Here is a 19,245-nt window from a genome sequence, read left to right as displayed (position 1 = left end):
AATCAGCCTTAAGATCATCTATTCTCCCTCTATCATTTTATAGATGAAGAATCTGAGGCGTATAGGAGTTAAGAGACTCAAAATCATGCTCCAAGTACATAGCAAAGCTAGAACCCAACTCTTTTGGTTCTATCTCTAAAGCTCTTTTGTAGATGAAGTTATGGCTCAAAGAGGTAATATGAATTATCCATAAACAAGATGGAAGTTGAACTCATACCTCTTCCTTCTAAATCCTGTGCTCTGTCCTCTATACAATGCTGTTTTTCCAAGTAGAGTCACACAGTTAGGAGGAAATAGAGCCAGACAGTAGAAGCTGTGAAAGGATAGGGCCAGAGATAGGTCCCTAGCAAAACCCAAGAATGGAAGATAGGATTTTGTTCCCAGGGAAGAATAATAGGTGGAAGATCATTTCCATTCCCTGGAACAATACTGAGAGAGCCTGATGCTAGAGGCTGAAGAGATTGGAAGACATGACTCAAAACGGCAAATGGTGACCTGTGGAGCCCCCTCCGCTGCCAAGGAAGCAACAACCTCCCTCCTCCACAAAAGGAACTTTCAGTTCTGCCATCGGAAGACAGAGGGTAGGAGATAATTTTCTGTTTCAGGGAAAGGCCTGAGGTGATCAGCTATTCAAAGTTGACCTTTTGAGTCCAGGCCCAGGCTGGCAACCTTAATACCTAAAGCCCATTGGTTTAGGCAGCAGATCTCACATCATTTGAACAGGAAAGTGTTTGTCATTTCTCCTGATATCACCTAGGGCAGTCTTTTCCTGAAACAAAGTTCATGGAAGGGGCTGATATCTGGCAATAGCAAGGTCTTTGGCATCTAACTTCCTGAACTTCAGTCTCTTCATCTGTAAAATGACATGGTTAGACTAGATGGTCTCTGAGGTATCCTCCAGTTCTACATCCATGATCAGATGATCTAGATAAGAGGTGTCAAACACATGGCCCACAACACTTCCAAGTACCGTCAAACCGATTAAAATGTAATTGGGAAATATTTAACAAAATTTAAAAAAACAAAATAAAACACAGATAACACCCCATTTCAAAACTAAGTTAAGATGAAGCCTACTGGAATCCTTATGTACAGATTAATGGCCCCCATTTTAATTTGACATCACTGATATAAATAATAAACACAATAACAATAGGAATTTTTTTCTCCCAGGCATCATGACATAGTGAGTAGAGTGCTAGACTTTGAGAAGACACAGATGAAATCCTACTTCTGATACTAGCAGTGTGAGCTTTCAGAGCCTCAAACACCTACCTATTATTTGGATTTACTTAAGTCACCCACTAGGCATAATTTTTCTAATGTATATTCTCTGGATTTCTCCTTTGCTATCAAATTTGCCATGTGACTCACCCATGCATTTGCCTCACAAGTATTTAAAAAAACCCTAACTATTAAGAATCTATCATGTGATGATAAATACATTAAAAAGGCAACTGTCCCATTAGAGTCTAAGAAGGGAATATAAATACTGATAAGTATAAGATAGGTGCAAATAAAGAACTATGTGAAGTTCAGTCAAAAACCACTTATTAAGTGCTTATTATGTTCCAGGCATTGGCTAAGCAGTGAGGATAAAAAAAGGCAAAAACAGTCCCTTCTCTCAAGGAGCTGACAATCTGGTGAGGGAGACAACATGTAAACAACTATGTACAAACAAACTATATATACACAGGATAAATAGGAAACAATGAATAGAGGGGAGACATTAGAATGAAAGGGGATTGTGAAAGACTTCCTACAGAAGGTAGAATTTTAGCCATAACTTTAAGGAAGCCTGGGAAGCCAGGAGGCACATGGCGAGGATGAGAATTCCAGGAGTGGAGGATGCCAGTGAAAATGAACAGTATAGAGTGTGAGGAACAGCAAAGAGGATAGTGTAACTGGATCACTGAATACCTGGGGGATATAGAGTATACAAAGACTAGAAAGACAGAGGGGAGGAATGTTATGAAGGACTTTGAACACCAAACAGAGGATTTTGTATTTAATCCTGGAGATGACAGAAAACCATTAGAGTTTATTGAGTATTGGGGTAACATTGTCAGACCTAAGAGTACTTTAGCAGCTGAACAGAACTGGACTGAATGGGGGGAGATTTGTGGCAGACAAGACCCACCAGCAGGCTACTGCAATAGCCCAGGCTTGGGGTGATACACCAAACTGGCGGTAGTGTTAGAGGAGAAAAGGGAGCATACGCAAGAGATGTTTTAATGATACCAGCAGAACTTGGCAACTGATTGAATATGAATGGTGAGAGAGGGAGAAGTCAAGTATGACAAATAGGTTACAAGCCTGTGTGGCTGCGTTGGTGGTGCCCTTAACAATAACAGGGAAGTTAGGAAGAGAGGTAAAAGATAATTCAATTTCAGACATGTCAAGTTAAAGATGTCTATAGCAGAGGTGTCAAACTCACGGCTGTCCATAAAACTCCCAAATGTAGCCTGAACCAAATTAAAATGTAATTGGGAAATGTCTAATAAAACAAATCAAAATACAGTACAACATAAGTAAGGTTAATTTGTGGTTTTCTATTCTTTTTAATATATGACCCACGGGTATTCATTTCTATTTGATTTTAATACCCCTGGGATATCCAGGTCAAGATGTCCAACAAGCAGTTGGAGACATAAAAGTGTGTGTCAGAAGAAGTTAAGGCTGGATAAGTGGATTTAGGAACAATCTGTATAGAGATGATAATTGAATCCATGTGAGATGATGACATCACTTAAGTGAACGAGTGTGGGGAGAGAAAAGGGCTCAGAACAGAGCCCCATGGAAAGTCAGTGTCCATGGCTAGTAGGTGTGGCCTGGATGTAGAATCCCAGAAAGGAGACTAAGAAGGAGTCAGACAAGTAGAAGAACCAGGAGAGAGAAGTGTCACAAAAAATTAAAAGAGAGTAGCAAAGAGAAGAGAATGACTGAAAATTGACAAGGTTGCAAAAAGGTCAGAGACTCATGTTCAAGACTGAGAGTTGGCAGCTAACTTTGGAGTGAACAATTTCTGTTGAATGATGATGTCAGAATCTATGCTGTGGATAGTCAAAAAGAGAGAGAAAAGGGAGTGGAGGCACCCATCACAGATGGCCTTCTCAAATAGTTTAGCCACAAAAGAGTGAAAAGATGAGGGACAACAGTTAGCAGAAATAGGGGGATAGGGCAGACACAATAATGTTTGTAAACAGTAAGGAAGCCAATAGACAAGGCGAGATTGAAGATAAATGAGAGAGTGTGGATGACAGAGGAGGCAATCTGTGGAAGAAGACAGGATAGAATGGGATCACTTGTGCATGTAGAAGTGGGTTTGCTTTGGCAAGGAGAAGGGCTACCTCATTATGTAAGTCAGGGGTAAAGGAGGAGATTGGAGCAAAAGACATCTAAACACTTGAACTGAGGAGGAGGAAAGAAGCAGCAGCTCTCTGTGAAAGGCCCAAATTTTTCAATGAAAAATGAATAAGATTTTGAGCTGAGAGGATAGGCTATGGGAAATTTGAAGAGGGTTAAAAAGATGCTGTGGTGAATGAAAAAGTGAGCCAATTCAAGACGTATAAAAGAACTGTCTTGCTTCAGTGAGGACCCAGTTGAGATTATTTAACCTATATTTGTAGTGGATCTAGTCAGCATGGCTGCATAATTTTCTCCAGTTTTGTTTAGCAGCATGTATGTAGGAATGAAGGCAATAGATGGTGGGAATAATGCAGGATTAAAGTTTAGCAATACAAGATCAGTGATACAATAAGAGGGCAAGTGACTCAAGAGAGGAAGCCAGTGTAGTTGAACTGGTTCACTAAGTAGTCAAGATGAGGAAGGGAAGAGTGTGTAGCCAGTTTAGGGGTAACAGCCTCAGAAAGAACTATGGGGCCATATTACTGGAGGTCACAGTAAAGACAAAGATTAGGATTTGAAGTTTCAAGAAAGAAAGACAACAGATTGTGCAAACTGAGGAACTAAAAGGTAAGGGTGTGTAAGGGTTATGGGATTTAAAGATCTTCCATGCCCCATTGGACTTGCTGACGTAGCAGGAAGGGGCGGAGCAAGAGGAAGCGGAAGCCAAAACTAGAGTTCCTGCAGTGGCTGGCGGTGGTGGCGACGGTGGCAGCAGCAGCAGACGCGGCAGCAGCGCGAAGCCCTTTTTGAGTTAGCCAGAATTGCTGCTAAGGACTCCTGCTGAGGACTGCCAGGGGCCGGAGCTGCTGGGAGCGCACTGCCCGGAAGCTGGGTGGTTGCTGTGAGTGGGGAGAGGAGGACCTTTGCCTGAGGTAGCCTGTTCTGTTTTAAAGGCTTGAGAATGTGGGTGCTTTCTACTTTATCTACCTGTGCCAATTTCATAACTACTCTGATGGCTTTCACTTTCTGGTTTTGGGACTCAGTCTTTTGGTATCTTAATAAATTTTCTAGCTTATTCCCCCACATGGCAAGCATGATGTATTTTGTGATGGATAATTATATCAGCATATCTATAATTTCCATAGGCATTGTGAATATGGCATTGCTGATACAGGGTGTTTGAGGAATATCAACATGTATGTGGAATTCCCCTAATATGAAGGCAGATATTAGATAGGAAAGAATGACTGTGAGCTAGGCATTGAACTCAGTGAGGAAAGAAGGGAAATATCCTGAATGGTGGTTGACAATAGCCACCAGAATTTTGATTGGGTTATAGATATAGGCTGAATGAACCTTAAAGGATGAGAGACAGAAGTGGTCATGGGAAGCAAGAAGTACGCCTACTCCTCCACCTCAACCAGCGAGTTGGAGGGAATGAGCAAAAAGGCAGCCTGTGCTGGAAAGGGTGGCCAAGGAAGCTGTGTCATCAGGGGGGGGCCAGGTCTCAGGGAGAACCAGAAGATAAAAGCAGTAGGGAAGGAAACAATTTAAGATAACAGCAATTTTTTTTTATATATGAAGCACATATTCCAAAGAGCACATTAGAAGGGGTGGATAGCTTTAGAGTTTAACACTGGGGAGGCTGGGTTGAGAGGCATGGGAGTAATGGAGGTGGGGAAGTGGCAATGTAGAATAGAAGTTATATAATGAAAGGTGAGTGTTCAAGATCACTGGTATTGGAAGGGTATGATGAAGCAGTAATTTATTCTTCATTGGATGAATTCAGGAGGGTTATTAACATCACTAGAGGTTTGGTCTCAGGGTAGTGTCCTTGCAGAGTGTTAGGTAGTTCAAGAAAAGAGATCAACGAAGAGAGCAGATGGAATAGCATCTCTCCTATCCCTGTAGGCAGAAAAGGTCAAGCCAAGAGATAAGAGGAGGAAGCAGGAAGGAGTGGCCTCTTTCTGCCCCACCCCCTCCCAGGCCAGAAAAGTCCCTTGCAATGAGGAAGAGCCAGATCAGAAGATCAGCAGATGATGGAATAGAATCTCTCTAATTCCCTATGGAACAGCCTGAGCAAAGCCACTCTGGTGTGAGACCCACTGGCCTCTCTTCCTTTATCTCTTTCTTTGCCTTCAAAGAACAAACCCACAAACAAAGCCAGTGACTCAGTGCTCAAGTCTGGAGATAACCCAAGTCAGGATGGGATGGGGGTGTGCAGGTAAGCTCCTGAGATAAGAGGAACCCTTCCTAAGGTGCAGACTGAAGTCAGCAGCAAGCTATAAATCTAGTAGTTCCTTCCTTCAGGAGCCAAGTCTAGTTGGTTAAAAAAACCTCTGCCCTATTTGTGCCTTAAGGCTCTCTAATGATAGACCTCATAGAAGTACATCCTTGAGCCCTTCCTATCTCAGAGGAAATGATACCAATTGTATGAAAAAACACATGCCAAGGAAAGGTGCCAAATTTCAAGACCCAGTGATTACTACTCTGAATGGCCATACCTGTTCCCTACCCACAATGTTCACTTCAGCTCTTCTGGAGAGCACTGTGTAATGGCTGTAGCCCTTGCCAAACTACCTATCCTTGTGACATCTCAGGAAGGCTGAGTCTGGGGTCTGGCCATCACATCCTATCTGCTCTGGGACATTTCCTTTTGGCTTGCTACCCAATATTATTGAGCCATTTTCAATTTGGCCCCTGTAGAGCCCTTTGTTTTCTTGCAGGATGTCTGAGGCCTGACCCTGTGTCTGCCTCCTTCCAGGGCTGGGCCACCTTCAAGCCACCAAGGCCCCACTGGGGCCTCTTGGTAAAAACCATGGCTACAACTGGCCTTGATTGTTGATTGTGGCAGTAGGCATCTGCCTTCCCAGTTCTGAAGAATCACCTCTGGGTCTTGATAAATGGAGTACTGAGAAAGGCATCTTGAGCAGAAGGAAAAGTAGAAAATTGAGTAGTTAAAATGCCATGTCAGAGAGCGCTTTCGGGAAAGAGAAAACATTCTGTGCCCTTCCCCTGGTATTATGTCAGCATATAATGGCTATGAAGTTTAACTAAATGGCTTTAAGATACACTTAGCAAAGACATTTCTAAACAGCCAATACAACAGAATAAACATCTCTCTTGGTTTTGTTTATCTGAAAGCTTGAGGGGCCAGCCAACTCTTTCTTGCTCTGAGCTTTGAAGTGGTTTGGATATGAGTCTGATGACACCTGCCCACCCATGAGTTTTCAACAAGCAGATTTCAGCGGCTCATGAATGCCTTTAGTCAACAAAAACCCTTTAGGTATTTGATTCCAACCCAGATGCCTTTCATGGAGCTGAAGCTCCCTAGGGTACTGGTAAAGAGCCAGGGCCTCAGACAGGAAGAGAACTGACTTTCACAGTCATGTCTCAACCTCAAGCCCCATCAGGAGCTTCTTTCTACTTTCTAATGGGCTGAAGCCCAAAGCTGTTGGAATGGCAGCGTCTGTCTCTCCTGCTGCAACTAGCTTATGGATGACCCAGGAAGGATAGCTTTATCCCCAAATCCTTTCTTTTCAGCAAGGCTACTTGAGCAACTAATTTGTAGCTATGGAAAAAGAAATCAGAGGTAGCCTGGGAAACTAAAATCTTTGGTACCGATTTATCAAGCTGTATATGGAACCTTAAAGAAACCTAGAGCTTTTTCATTGACTCTCATCTTAGCCTAAAGGCTTCCCACTTCTTGCCAGAGATGGCTATAGAAGTGGACCTTAACTTATCAAAGAATGTTAGAACTAGAAAGGAGGGAAGAGCCTACACTGAGCTGCACATGGTCTGAGCCTCGGCTTCTTAGTGCTTTCCTCAGCTACAGGTCCTTGAGGTTAGTAATGGAGGCCCGTAGCGTGGAAGAGGTGCTGGCCCGGGCCAAGCAGGCGGAGGCGGAGAAGCTGCGGCTCATCACGGTGCACAAGGACCTAGAGCTCGAATTCGACCTGGGCAACCTGCTGGCCACTGACCCGAACCCCCCCGACGGGCCTGCGGCAGCGGAAAGGATCGGGGCTGGAGGCGCAGCTGCAGGGGCCGGCCCGGGACAACGTGCAGCTGCTCATCAACCAGCTGTGGCAGCTGCCGTCGGAGCGCGTGGAGGAGGCGGTGGTGGCCAAGCTGCCCGAGCCCAGCCTGCGGCTGCCCCGCGAGAAGCTGCTGCCCAAGCCGCGGCCGCTCACCCGCTGGCAGCAGTTTGCGCAGCTGAAGGGCATCCGGCCGCGAAAGAAGACGAGCCTGGTGTGGGACGAGGCGAGCAAACAGTGGCGGTGGCGCTAGGGCTACCAGAGGGCCCGCGACGACACCAAGGACTCTCTGATCGAGGTGCCCGGCGGCGCCGACCCCAACGAGAACCAGTTCGCCAAGAGGCTGCAGGCTAAGAAGGAGCGCGTAGCCAAGAACGAGCTGAACCGGCTGCGCAACATCGCCCGGGCGCACAAGGTACAGCTCCCCAGCCAGGGAGGGATGCATCCCACCGGCTACCAGAGCCGAGACGAGCTGGGCAAAGCCATGCAGGTGGCCAAGGTCTCCACGGCGTCCGTGGGGCGCTTCCAGGAGCGCCTGCCCAAGGAGAAGCCGCCCCGGGGCCCCGGCAAGAAGGGCCAGTTCCAGCCCAACATCGGAGACTTTGCCGCCGAAAAGAAGAGTCAGCTGGAGCTGCTCAGGGTCATGAACAGCAAAAAGCCCAAAATGGACGTGACCCGGGCCACCAACAAGCAGATTAGGGAGGAGGACAGGGAAGAGGCTGCCAAGAAGAGGAAGATGGCCAGGGGAGGCAACAGAAAGGGCCATGGGGGCAAGCTGAAAGGGCGACCCCCGGGTCCAGGGGGGAAGAGAAAAGGGAGACCACCAGGCCCAGGAAGCAAGAGAAAAGGGGCACCCCCTGGCCTGGGGGACAGAAAAGGACTGTGTCAAGGAGGGAAGAGAAGGAAGTGATGAGTCTTCCTCTCTAGTATGTTTTCAATCACTGTGCATTATTGGCGGTGCCTTCTTGTGTTTGGGAATTCAATGGGATACTGAAATAAAGACATGGTCCTCTGCTCTCATGAAGTTTGGTGTTATATAGTTAAGCACCTAGCCCGTGTCCCAAAATTTAATTGCTTTGGACATTCAAAAAAATGAATGGGGGGCAAAGTAATCAAGAAATATTTTGTGGAGGAATTGGGACTCAAGCTTGGCTTGAACTGGTTTTCTGGACATTGAAACTTAAAAACTACTTGTAACTTTTGGAGGAGGGGGATTGTTGAGGAAGGTATGGATATATTTCTGATTTTTAATATTGTGAGTTCCGAATTAAGTTTAAAAATAACTTTGTTGTGGGGCGGCTAGGTGGCTAGAGCACTGGCCCTAGAGTCAGTAGGACCTTAGTTCAAATGGGGCCCCAGACACTTAACACTAGCTGTGTGACCTTGGGTAAGTCACTTAACTCCAATTGCCCTGCCTTCCCCCCCTCCAAAAAGCAAAATAATTTTTAAAAAATAACCAGTTGTAAAGGTTAATGAATGTTAAGTTCCTGTCCAAAAAAAAAAAAAAAGAACTAGAAAGGAATTCTCTCACACACACCCTTTATATTACAGAAAAGGAAACTGAGGCCCAAGGAAGGGGAAGGGGGAAAACTGTGCCTACAATCATAAAGTTAAAAAGTAACAGAGTTGGGAAGCAAATTAAGGAGCACCATATTACACCCCCCCCCCTTTTAGTGTCAAGGAAGAAATCACACATAAGTGAGCTGCAATACAACCCTCACTATCAAGAATAGCAACCCTGAGACAGAAGAGGAAATTGAAGTATTGGGAAGGAAGGGGATAAGGGAAGGGAGTCTAAATAAAAGCAAGAAAAGCTCCTCTACTTCTCCAACATTAAATAAGCCCACTACTGAGAGTGACTTCGTTGCCAAATCCAAATGCCTGACCCCACGGCCCATCCTCCATTTAACACACAAGCAGTACACCTTGCCCACTGGCACCTGACAAACTGTCTCTCAGTTGGGTTTCCAACAGATAAAGGCAGGGAATATAGTTCTTAAAAATATCATATACCATGTGAAAAGGAACATTTATTAAATAAAAAACCTATTATGCACCAGGCACTATGCTAAGTACTTTATAAATATTATCTCCTTTGAGTCTCACAACATCCCTGCAAGATAGGTGCTATTATCTCCATTTGAAAGTTGAGGAAACCGAGGCAGACAGAGGCCAAGTGACTCACCTAGGGTCACACTGCTACTAAATGTCAGAGATAGATTTAAACTCCAGTCTTTTTAACTCTAGGCCCAGTAGTCTATCCACTGGGTGGCCAAGTTGACCACAAAATGTATTTGACCCAAGGTTCCGAGTATCATTAAGGCAGCATTTGGAAGAGATGGAAAGTTTTATGGAAGAGAAAAAAGGCAGGCCTACCCTTTGCCTTAGCAATATGGGAAAGTTTATGGACTGACTGGATGTGTATACATGAGCCTCAGTTGTTAACAGTGACAGAAGTTATTTCTTCCCCCATACTCAACCTTGTCAAGTTCACTGAGGAACTCCAGAGGGCCTAGTTCCTGTTAAAACATGGAAAGCTGTTGAAAGAATGTGGCTATGGCTATAATGGTAATGTAATTTTGAATGTGAAGATCCCTTTGTGTTGGCAAAAGTAGCAGGTACTTAACACTTAGTAACTGATCAAGCCTCTGATTGGGGGAACAGAAGGTATGAATTCCTGTCTCCTGTTAACTGACATAACAGGAAGGGGTTAGCAGAAGGAAGTGAAGTAGGTAGTACTGTGTATATAAGAAAAGCCCCAGAGAGGCACAATCAGAATTTCCTTGAGATCGAGATCTGGTGGCAGAACAGCTACAGAAGAATGGAAAACTGAGTCCCGAAAACTTGTCTTGGTGGAGCTTCTTCTGAACAGGATCCCAGGAGACCAGAGCCAGGAGCCTTGGAGCCCCGGAGCCAGGAGCCCAGGTGACTGAAGCATGGCTGGGACGCTGAGACTTTGTTTGCAGCTTGGCTGAGCCTTGAATTCCTTGGAGCGGAAATGGTGAGAGATCTGACATGGACCAGACCCTGTGAAGTTAAGTGTGGAGCACGACCTGCACAGAAAGTTGGTCAAGGAACTGGGAGCTGTCTACCATTGAATCCAGGTAGAATCTGGGATCATGGAAGGGGATCCAGGGAATCTGAGAACAGGCCCCAAGTCAGGATGAAGAAAAGACCTCTCCTTGGATACTGAGTAATTACAGAATTATAGTTTACTAGTGACCTAAGAGGTGGAGGGTTTTGTGTATGATACTTAGTAAGACATTACTGAATAAATGACTTATTGTACTTTGAGTATTTTGACTACTGTTACTGATTAGTGACTGATTGAGTTAATCAAGACTTTGCCCCAAGAGTGGAAGACTTTGAGACTACTGATTAGTGACTAATTGAGTTAATCAAGACTTTGCCCCAAGAGTGGAAGACTTTGACTGTGTACTTTGATACTACTGATAAGTGACTGATTGAATTAACTTAAGAGTGACTATTTTACTTTGAGACTATGTTGTAAATATTATATTATGATTTTCTGTGATAAGTTGAAATATGGTGAATGCTGTATTTTGAATTATGCTGTACCTTGATTTTCCATGGATGTTTTGCTTTTGTTATGGAATAGAGTGATCACTATGCTGAGTAATCAGAATCTTAAAAAAAAAAAGCTGTTCACAGTAAAGCTTCTGTGCATGGCATTACAATGGCTTTCCTCAAGCCAGAGAACTCAGAAAATATGTCTTTTTCTATACACTTATTTAATAAATGTTTCTTTTCACATGGTATATGATATTTTTAAGACCTATATTCCCTGCCTTTATCTGTTGGACACTCAACTGAGAGACAGTTTGTCAGGTGCCAGTGGGCAAGGTGTACTGCTTGTGTGTTAAATGGAGGGATGGGCCGTGGGGTCAGGCATTTGGATTTGGCAACGAAGTCACTCTAACTGCAGAGGCTTTGTTGGGAGGGTCATAGGACTGTTAGCCTGGAAAGCTGTATCCTTGGACAAAGAGGCCTGGGGTCTGAGCACTAAGGAAGGAGTTGTTAGACCACCCACCTAATAATAATAACAACTCACATTTCTTTAATGCTTTAAGCATTACAAAGTACTTTTTTTCATAACTACCTTTGTAAATAGTACAAGGTTTATTGTCTTCATTTTCCATATGGGAAAGAAAGCAAAGGCTTAGAGAGGGATTAAATTACTTGTACAATTTCAAGGTTGGAAGATGCCATTATAGAAATGACTGCCCCAGGACCCATGGACCAAGAGTTATTCACCCTTAATAAATATTTTTAAGTGTATATCAGATGCAAAATACCGTTTTTACCTTTTAAGAGAGAGAAATTTATGTAATACAGAGTCACTGCCATCATGAAGCATAAGATAAGATACTAACATAACCTCTTAGCAACTAGGGATATGACATTGGATACATTACCTTACCCATCTGTATTCCTTACTCGGCTTCCTTCAAATGACAGCTGTAAGAATCTACTGAAAGACTAAATATGGATCACAGAATCTCAAATTGGAAAGGATCTCAGACATCAGCTGGTCCAAGCCATGAATCTCTCTAAAATATACCTGACAGGTGATTCTCAAAGAGTCTTTACTTTAAGACCCTAAGTGAGGATGAATTCGGTATCTGCTATGGTAGACATTTCCATTTTTGAACAGCCCTACTTATAAGGAAGCTAATACCTTAGAGGTCACTTTATCCCTAATTAGCCTCCTTTTACAAAGGAGAATACTAAAGTCCAGAGAAGGGAAAAATACTACTCCTAATCGAAGTCATTTTCACTTCTCAATAACCCTAAGTGTTAAGAAGTTATGAACTTAAGAGACCTTTGAATCTCTAATCAATCCCCTCATTTTACAAAGAAGAAAGCAAAAACTCAGAAAAAGGGAAAGTACTCATCCACAGTCAAAAGATGAATCAAGGCAGAACCAAGACTCAAATCTACACCTCTTAATTCCAAGATCAGTGCTCTTTGTAATGCAACTTCACCTCTCACTATTCACTCCCCACCTCCCAAGCTCTGACAATAGAGATACTGTGTACTTGAGATAATATAAAGTGCTTAAACAGAATGAGGACATTTTCTTAGGCTTATTCTTTCTAGAGGTTGATCCTGGGTTGGAGGAATATTGGGAAGGGGCTTGGCACAATCAATCTCTGGCAGTTTAGATAACAGAAAAGTACAGGATCTGCTTTGCCCCCTAAGGAAAATATGAAAAGGATAAGTTAGTTGAACTAAACCTCAAAGAATTCTTATTTCTTACCTTAAGATGATTTTGGCCCAGAAGATGAGGCAGGGGGAAGGGAGATATGGACACAACAAATATTAGGTAAACACTGGTTTTATCCACTTTCAAACTATGAGGACCCAAGCAGATTAAGAGCTCCTCCCGATCTGGTAAACTTCCCCAATCACCAAACTATAACACTTGCTGAATAGGTGACACTAGTCACCCTAACTGCTGAGGCTTTGTTGGGAGGGTCATAGGACTGTTAGCCTGGAAAGCTGTATCCTTGGACAAAGAGGCCTGGGGTCTGAGCACTAAGGAAGGAGTTGTTAGACCACCCACCTAATAATAATAACAACTCACATTTCTTTAATGCTTTAAGCCTTACAAAGTACTTTTTTTCATCACTACCTTTGTAAATAGTACAAGGTTTATTGTCTTCATTTTCCATATGGGAAAGCAAATTCACTTGCTGAATAGATGGGTAGATGAGTGGGCAGCAGTGACTTACCCACAATGGTTTCCCGATATTTTAGTTCCCTAACAAAGGAACTAGAGAACAGGTCCCTTCTGGATAGCCTCCTTGCAGAGGAAGACCAATAAAGCCAAACAGTTGACATGGCCAACCAAAGCTTTCCAAAAGCTATACCAGTCCCAAGGTGAGGAACAGTTTTTTCCAGACCCCAGCAACCCCAACAGTGCAATGTTCCCACAAACACGCTTCAGCAGACTTTCATAATAATAATAACAGGTTTAAAAAGCATGTTCTCCACAAAAGTTCTGTGATGTAATACATATATCCATATAACTACACATGCTGTCATGTAGTCACCACCTATCTTGTTCAAAAAGACAGCATAAGAGTTTGTTATGATTTGTTCTATTTAGGTAATGTTACATCTACAGCATTTCTCTAGTCTACCAGTCTAATAACTCTGTTTTTAAAAAAGGAAATGCTTTTTCTTTGTTCTTAATGAGGCTGACAGCTCTTAATAATAACTGCTTCCTTTTCTAGATATTAAAAACCCATCCCTTTAATGATATGTTCCAGAACGCTGACAAGAAGTAAAATCAAACTCACTAGCCTAGAGTATGTAGACTCTACTTCTTTCCCTTTTTTGAAAATTGGGACATTATATCCCCATCTTCACCAAGGTTTTACCTTTTTTATCTCTAGACAATGGTAAGAAAATTAAAGGAGAAGCCAAGGACGTATGAACATTAATTAAAGAAATGTAAACTCCATGAGAATACCTAGCTACACATTCTCTTTCTGAAACACTAACTGATTCTGTCACCTTGGGCCAGTCACTTTCCTTCTCTGGGACTTAATGTAATTATCAGCAAATTGAGAAAACTGGAACTGATAATCTTTGTGGACCCTTCCAGGTTTGAATCTCTATGACTATCAAGGACATAGAGATCCTGTCCTCAATAATGAACCATAATAGTCTGAGCATCATTTCTTTCTGGGTTTCTTAATCCCAAACCTTCTGGGCATCCTCATTCTTCCTTGGTCACGGGAAGTGACCATTCTGCCATTAGTAGAGTACCTAATATAAAACAGGAGTTATCTTGGAAAAGAGAAGCCAGAACGAGGAAGAACTAATAGAATTCATTCTCTCATTGTCTTCAAGAACTCTCTCAGGAAACCTGAACTTCTGCCAAGGGTTCAACAATAAGGTAAGCAGGGAAAAGAAGTTTACAGGTACAACCCCTAAATTCATCCACCAAAAACCTTCTATGATTCTTTAAGATCTGAAAACAAACTTCTCCTGGTAGCGAGGGATTCAAGTTCCTCCACCATTAAATTCCAGTTTATCTCTCCATTCTTACATCCTCTTTAAGTATCCTACACTACTTCTAAGCTGGTTTCTTCACTAGCTGCCATAAACATCTAGCATTTCATTTCTTCTACATTTCTTCATGCCATTCTTTGTCAATGAAATGTCCCTTCCCCCAATCTCTATTAAAATCCTATCTATACTTCATGGCCCCATTCAAATGTCATGTCCAACAGGGTGCTTTTCCTGGTCCACCTACCTCCTGCGCAGAAATGATCTTCCTTTCTCTGGTTTGCACCACTTATATAACCATCATGATTTATGATATTATAGTTATTTATGTGTCATACCCTCCTACAAGACTATGAGTGCCATGAGGGCAGAGACTGTGTCTTATAACTTCTGCAGCAATGCATTCTTTAAGCACAACTACCTGCCTGCATTTAAAGCGCAATAAAAAGAGCCTTAGACTAGAAGTCAGGAAACCCAAGTTCAAATCCTGACTGTGATCTTTATTGTTTCATCCTGGATAAGTCAATTTATTTTTCTTAGCCTCTATTTTCTCATTTGCAAAATGAGGATAATAATTTTTTTTTTACTATTTCTTTCATGAATGTATTGTTATGAAATTATTTTATAAACTTTAAAGTATTTTACAAATGTAAGCTATAATATAGTTGCATTCATTTGGGAACATTATAATACTGCCTTCAAAGATGCTTTCTCCTTCCCTTTTGCTCTTAGTCGCTGAGTTCTCTTCATCGGTTTACATTTTCTAAGAGCCATTCACTTTGGGACAAAAAGTCAGGTCACTCTTCCCCCATACTGTTGTTTTTTTTTTTTTTTAATTAAGCAATCAGGGTTAAGTAACTTGCTCAAGGTTACACGGCCAGGTGTTTCTGGGTGTGGTGCTGAGTGTCTGAGCCCGGGATTCGATCTCCAGGTCATCCCGACACTGGAGCCGGTGCTCCTACTCGCTGAGCCACCTGGCCGCCCCTAAGCAATTGGGGTTAAGTAACTTGCTCAAGGTTACACGGCCAGGTGTTTCTGGGTGGGTGCTAAGTGTCTGAGCCCAGGATTCGATCTCCAGGTCATCCCGACACTGGAGCCAGTGCTCTTACTCGCTGAGCCACCTGGCCGCCCCCCCCCATACTGTTTTGACAGATCAATGTTTTACCTTCCGAGGCCTTCCATGCCTTCCATAGGTCCTCCACACTGATGAGCTTATCCTCTCCATGGAACGTGCTGTGCTTCACTGTTGGATCATGGTAGTTGAGATCTTCCCTCAAAAACTGAGAAAGAAATACACAAAAGTCATACAAATATATAGGACAAATGAAATTAAACATATCCCTTGTAGGTATTCTTTCCTACTTCATCCCAACTGATCTCACTGTCCTCTGAAATTCCTTGGCCCTTAGATTTTGTATCCTTTCTTTCGATATTTAATAAACATGCCCTGGTAAGGCTTGCCATTTTTGTGTCTTGTCTTCTTCCTTGAGGGCAGTGACCAGATATTCTATGTGTTTGGACATACAATAAACACTCAATAACTATTTGGTGAATAACTTTCATTGGAGTATTTTTGCGTTTAATTCTCCAACTCCAAATGCTAAAACCAGCCTTTGACATTAAGACAAGACTATCATATCCACTGCTATTCTTGTCAATACCATGACTTGGGAAGTGACAGGGTACATGGAAGCAAGATGAAAAACATGATGGCTAAGAGCAGTAGTGAAATAGATGCAATTAGGAGCATGTGAAGTCTGTGAGTAATGAGGAGATTTAAAAAAGAAAAAGTAGAGCCTATTAATGGTACTTTTAAGACTGGTCACTATCAATCAACATGTATTTATTAAGCCTACTACGTGCTAGACACTGTGCTAGGCTCTAGGACCTTTTACAGATTTGTTTGTAGAGAGTAATTCAGAGTAGAGTCAAAATAGCAAAGTGAGAGTCTAGTTCTCCCCTCACATCTCTTCAACAAAGATCGAGAGAATGCTCAAGACTGAATTCTGATCAGGAAAGCCAAAAAGCCATTTTTCCAGCCCAGGGCAACTCAGAGAAACAGAGAGGTCTCTAGACACTGGGGAAGAGGGTTGGTAGAAGTATGTAACAGCTGTGGTGGGAAGCACTGTAGCACCCAGGGACTGAGAGATCCCTGAAACAGGGCACCAGAAAGACATCCCAGAGGATCTCTGAGCAAAGGCTGAGTGCAGGAATGGGTGCTGCCATGTGAAAGCTGTTGCCCACCTTTCAGTGTTGTGTCACAGATTCAGGATGGAGAAAAGTGGTTGTGATGCCCCTAGTTATTTACTGAGCATTGAACAAGTTCTAGGAAGCAAATGATAATTATGGGATACTGATGGCAGAAGAAGAGTGTAGTGTCCCAGACAAAAGAGGAAAGAGCAATTTAGTTGCCTTGAACCTGGAGAGCTCCCAGAGGGCCAGTAGTGGCTGAATCAAGCAGCAGTCTTCTGACACAAACCAGAAACAAGTTGATAGACCTAAGTCTGGGTCAGGAACTTGCAGAATTAAGACCAGGAGGGCAGTAAACAGATTTCCTCTTCCATCACACCACTCTGAGAGTACTGAAAGCTTGCAGGTCCTGAACCAGAGTTATGAAAGAGCAAGAGGACATTAAGAGAACAAAGGCTCAGACCAGACATCCTAACCCCCCGAAATATGCAGAGCCCAGTACTACCATAAATTCCAAAGCCAAAAAGTAGACTGGAAGAAAGAGCAAACCATAAAGAAGTACAGAGTTTGAAATATGACCCTCCAGAAGGCAAGGATCTAGGCTGACAACCAAGAATAACCTATGTGGCAAAACTGAGTATACAAGGGAAGTGGTAGACCTCTAATGAAAGAGAAGACTTCCAAGCATTCCTGATGAAAAGACCAGAGCTGAGTAGAAAATGTGACAAACACACACAGCAGTCGAGAGAAGCATTAAAAAGTAAACATGAGGGTGTTTACTTAGGTGGTACAGTGAATAGAGCACCGGCCCTGGAGTCAGGAGGACATGAGTTCAAATCTGGCCTTAGATACTTAACACAAAAACTAGCCATGTGACCTTGGGGAAGTCACTTAACCCCAACTGCCCTCCAAAAAAAAAAAGCAAAAAAAAAAAAAGTAAACATGAGTAAGAAATCATAAGAGACAAAACAAGGTTAAATTGTAAATACTGTTATATAGGAATATGATAAACATAGCCCTCATCCCAGGAGTTATGGAGGGAGTCTAATTACAGAGAAGGCCTGGCTGTAATTCTGTTGTGGTTGGATAATCTCAAAAAAAGAATGGAATAGGTGAGGAAGAAGAATGCACTGAGAGATGGAGGAAAGGAGAGAAAGAATAGGGAACATTATCTTACGTAAAGGGGGTGCACAAAAAAGTAGTTTATACAATGGGGGGAGAAAAGGGAGGTTAAGAGACAATACTTAAACCTCATTCTCATCTAAACTTGTTAAAAGAGGGAAGCAGGGAAATATATCTTACTCAAAGTATAAATGGGAAAAAAAAGGGGGGTAAGGGAAAAGGAGGGAACAAAAAGGAGGGCAGATAAAGAAAGGGATTTGTCAAAAGCATAACAGACTCAAAGAGGAGCCAGTAAAAAAAAGAGAAGTATATGAGAATAGGATGGAGGGAAATACAAAGTTAAAAATCACAACTGTGAGTATGAATGGGATGAATTCATCCATGAAATGGAAGAGGACAGAAAAATAAATTAGAAACCAGAATTCAAGAATATGTTGTTTACAATAAACTCACTTGAAAGAGAAAAAAAATACAGAATTAAAATAAAGGTTTGGGGCAGAATCTATTATAATTCAGCTGAAGTTTAAAAAATAAAACCTTCAAATAACAGCCATAATCTTATAAAAAGCAAGAGGAAAAATATACCGAATTAAAAGAGATAAGCAGGGAATAACATTTCCTAAAAGGTACCATGGACAATATCAATATTAATAATAATATCAATACTAAACATATATGCACCAGATGGCATAGTATCCAAATTCTTAAAGGAAAAGTTCAATAAGCTATAGAAAGAGATAGACAGTAAAACTATAATAGTGACGGACCTCAATGAACCCCTCTCAAACCTAAATAAATCAAATGAAAAATAAGAAAAAAGTCAAGGAACTGAATAGAATTTTAGAAAAGTTCAATATGCTAGACATCTGGAGAATACTGAATGGAAATAGAAAGAATTATACCTACTTTTCTATTGTGCATCAAACATTCACAAAAACCAACTATATATTAGGGCACAGAAACCTCATAAATAAATTTTTAAAAGTAGAAATACAAATTATATTTAACAATGGGCCATTGAAACAAAGAATAAAAATTAATTTTAAACTAAATAACTTATCCTAAAGAAGGGGTAGGCCAAAGAACAAATCATAGAAGCAATTGATAATTTCAGTAAAGATAATGGAAATAAGACAACATACCAAAATTTGTGGGATGTCACCAAAGCAGTATTAGGGGAATATTTATAGCTCTAAATGCTTACATCAACAGAAGGAAAAAAAGGACAATAAAATATATGTCACTGACTAATCTGATTAAGAAAAAGAAGAAAAAACTATCAGTATCAAAAATGAAAAAGGTTAATTAATAACAACGAAGAAATAAAAACAATTATTAAAGAGTTATTTTGTCCAAATATTAGCTAATAAAACTGACGATCTAAATGGAAGGAAAATATTTACAAAAATATAAATTGTCCAGATAAACAGGAAATAAAACACTTAAATCACCCCCATTTTTGAAAAAGATATTGAACAAGCCATAAATGAACTCCCAAAGGAAAAAAAAA

General features: G+C 41.8%; 1 protein-coding gene and 1 pseudogene across 6 annotated transcripts in view; one reads left to right on the top strand and one right to left on the bottom strand.

Moving 5' to 3' along the window:
• The window catches only part of STIM1 (stromal interaction molecule 1), a 252,570-nt gene that overhangs the window by 66,008 nt on the left and 167,317 nt on the right, over positions 1–19,245 (bottom strand). For all 6 annotated transcript variants that reach the window (XM_069064734.1, XM_069064739.1, XM_069064736.1 and 3 more), the window contains one exon: positions 15,589–15,703. In XM_069064734.1, the coding sequence (XP_068920835.1) occupies positions 15,589–15,703 (115 nt within the window). The remainder of the gene's footprint in view (positions 1–15,588; positions 15,704–19,245) is intronic.
• On the top strand, positions 1,740–9,217 carry LOC138143467 (ribosome biogenesis regulatory protein homolog; annotated as a pseudogene).

This window comes from Petaurus breviceps, unplaced genomic scaffold (genome assembly GCF_028583685.1).
Source record: "Petaurus breviceps papuanus isolate PSGF00001 unplaced genomic scaffold, PetGlider_PUasm1.0 90639, whole genome shotgun sequence".
NCBI lineage: Eukaryota > Metazoa > Chordata > Mammalia > Diprotodontia > Petauridae > Petaurus > Petaurus breviceps.
This window is presented reverse-complemented; position numbering and strand designations above follow the sequence as displayed.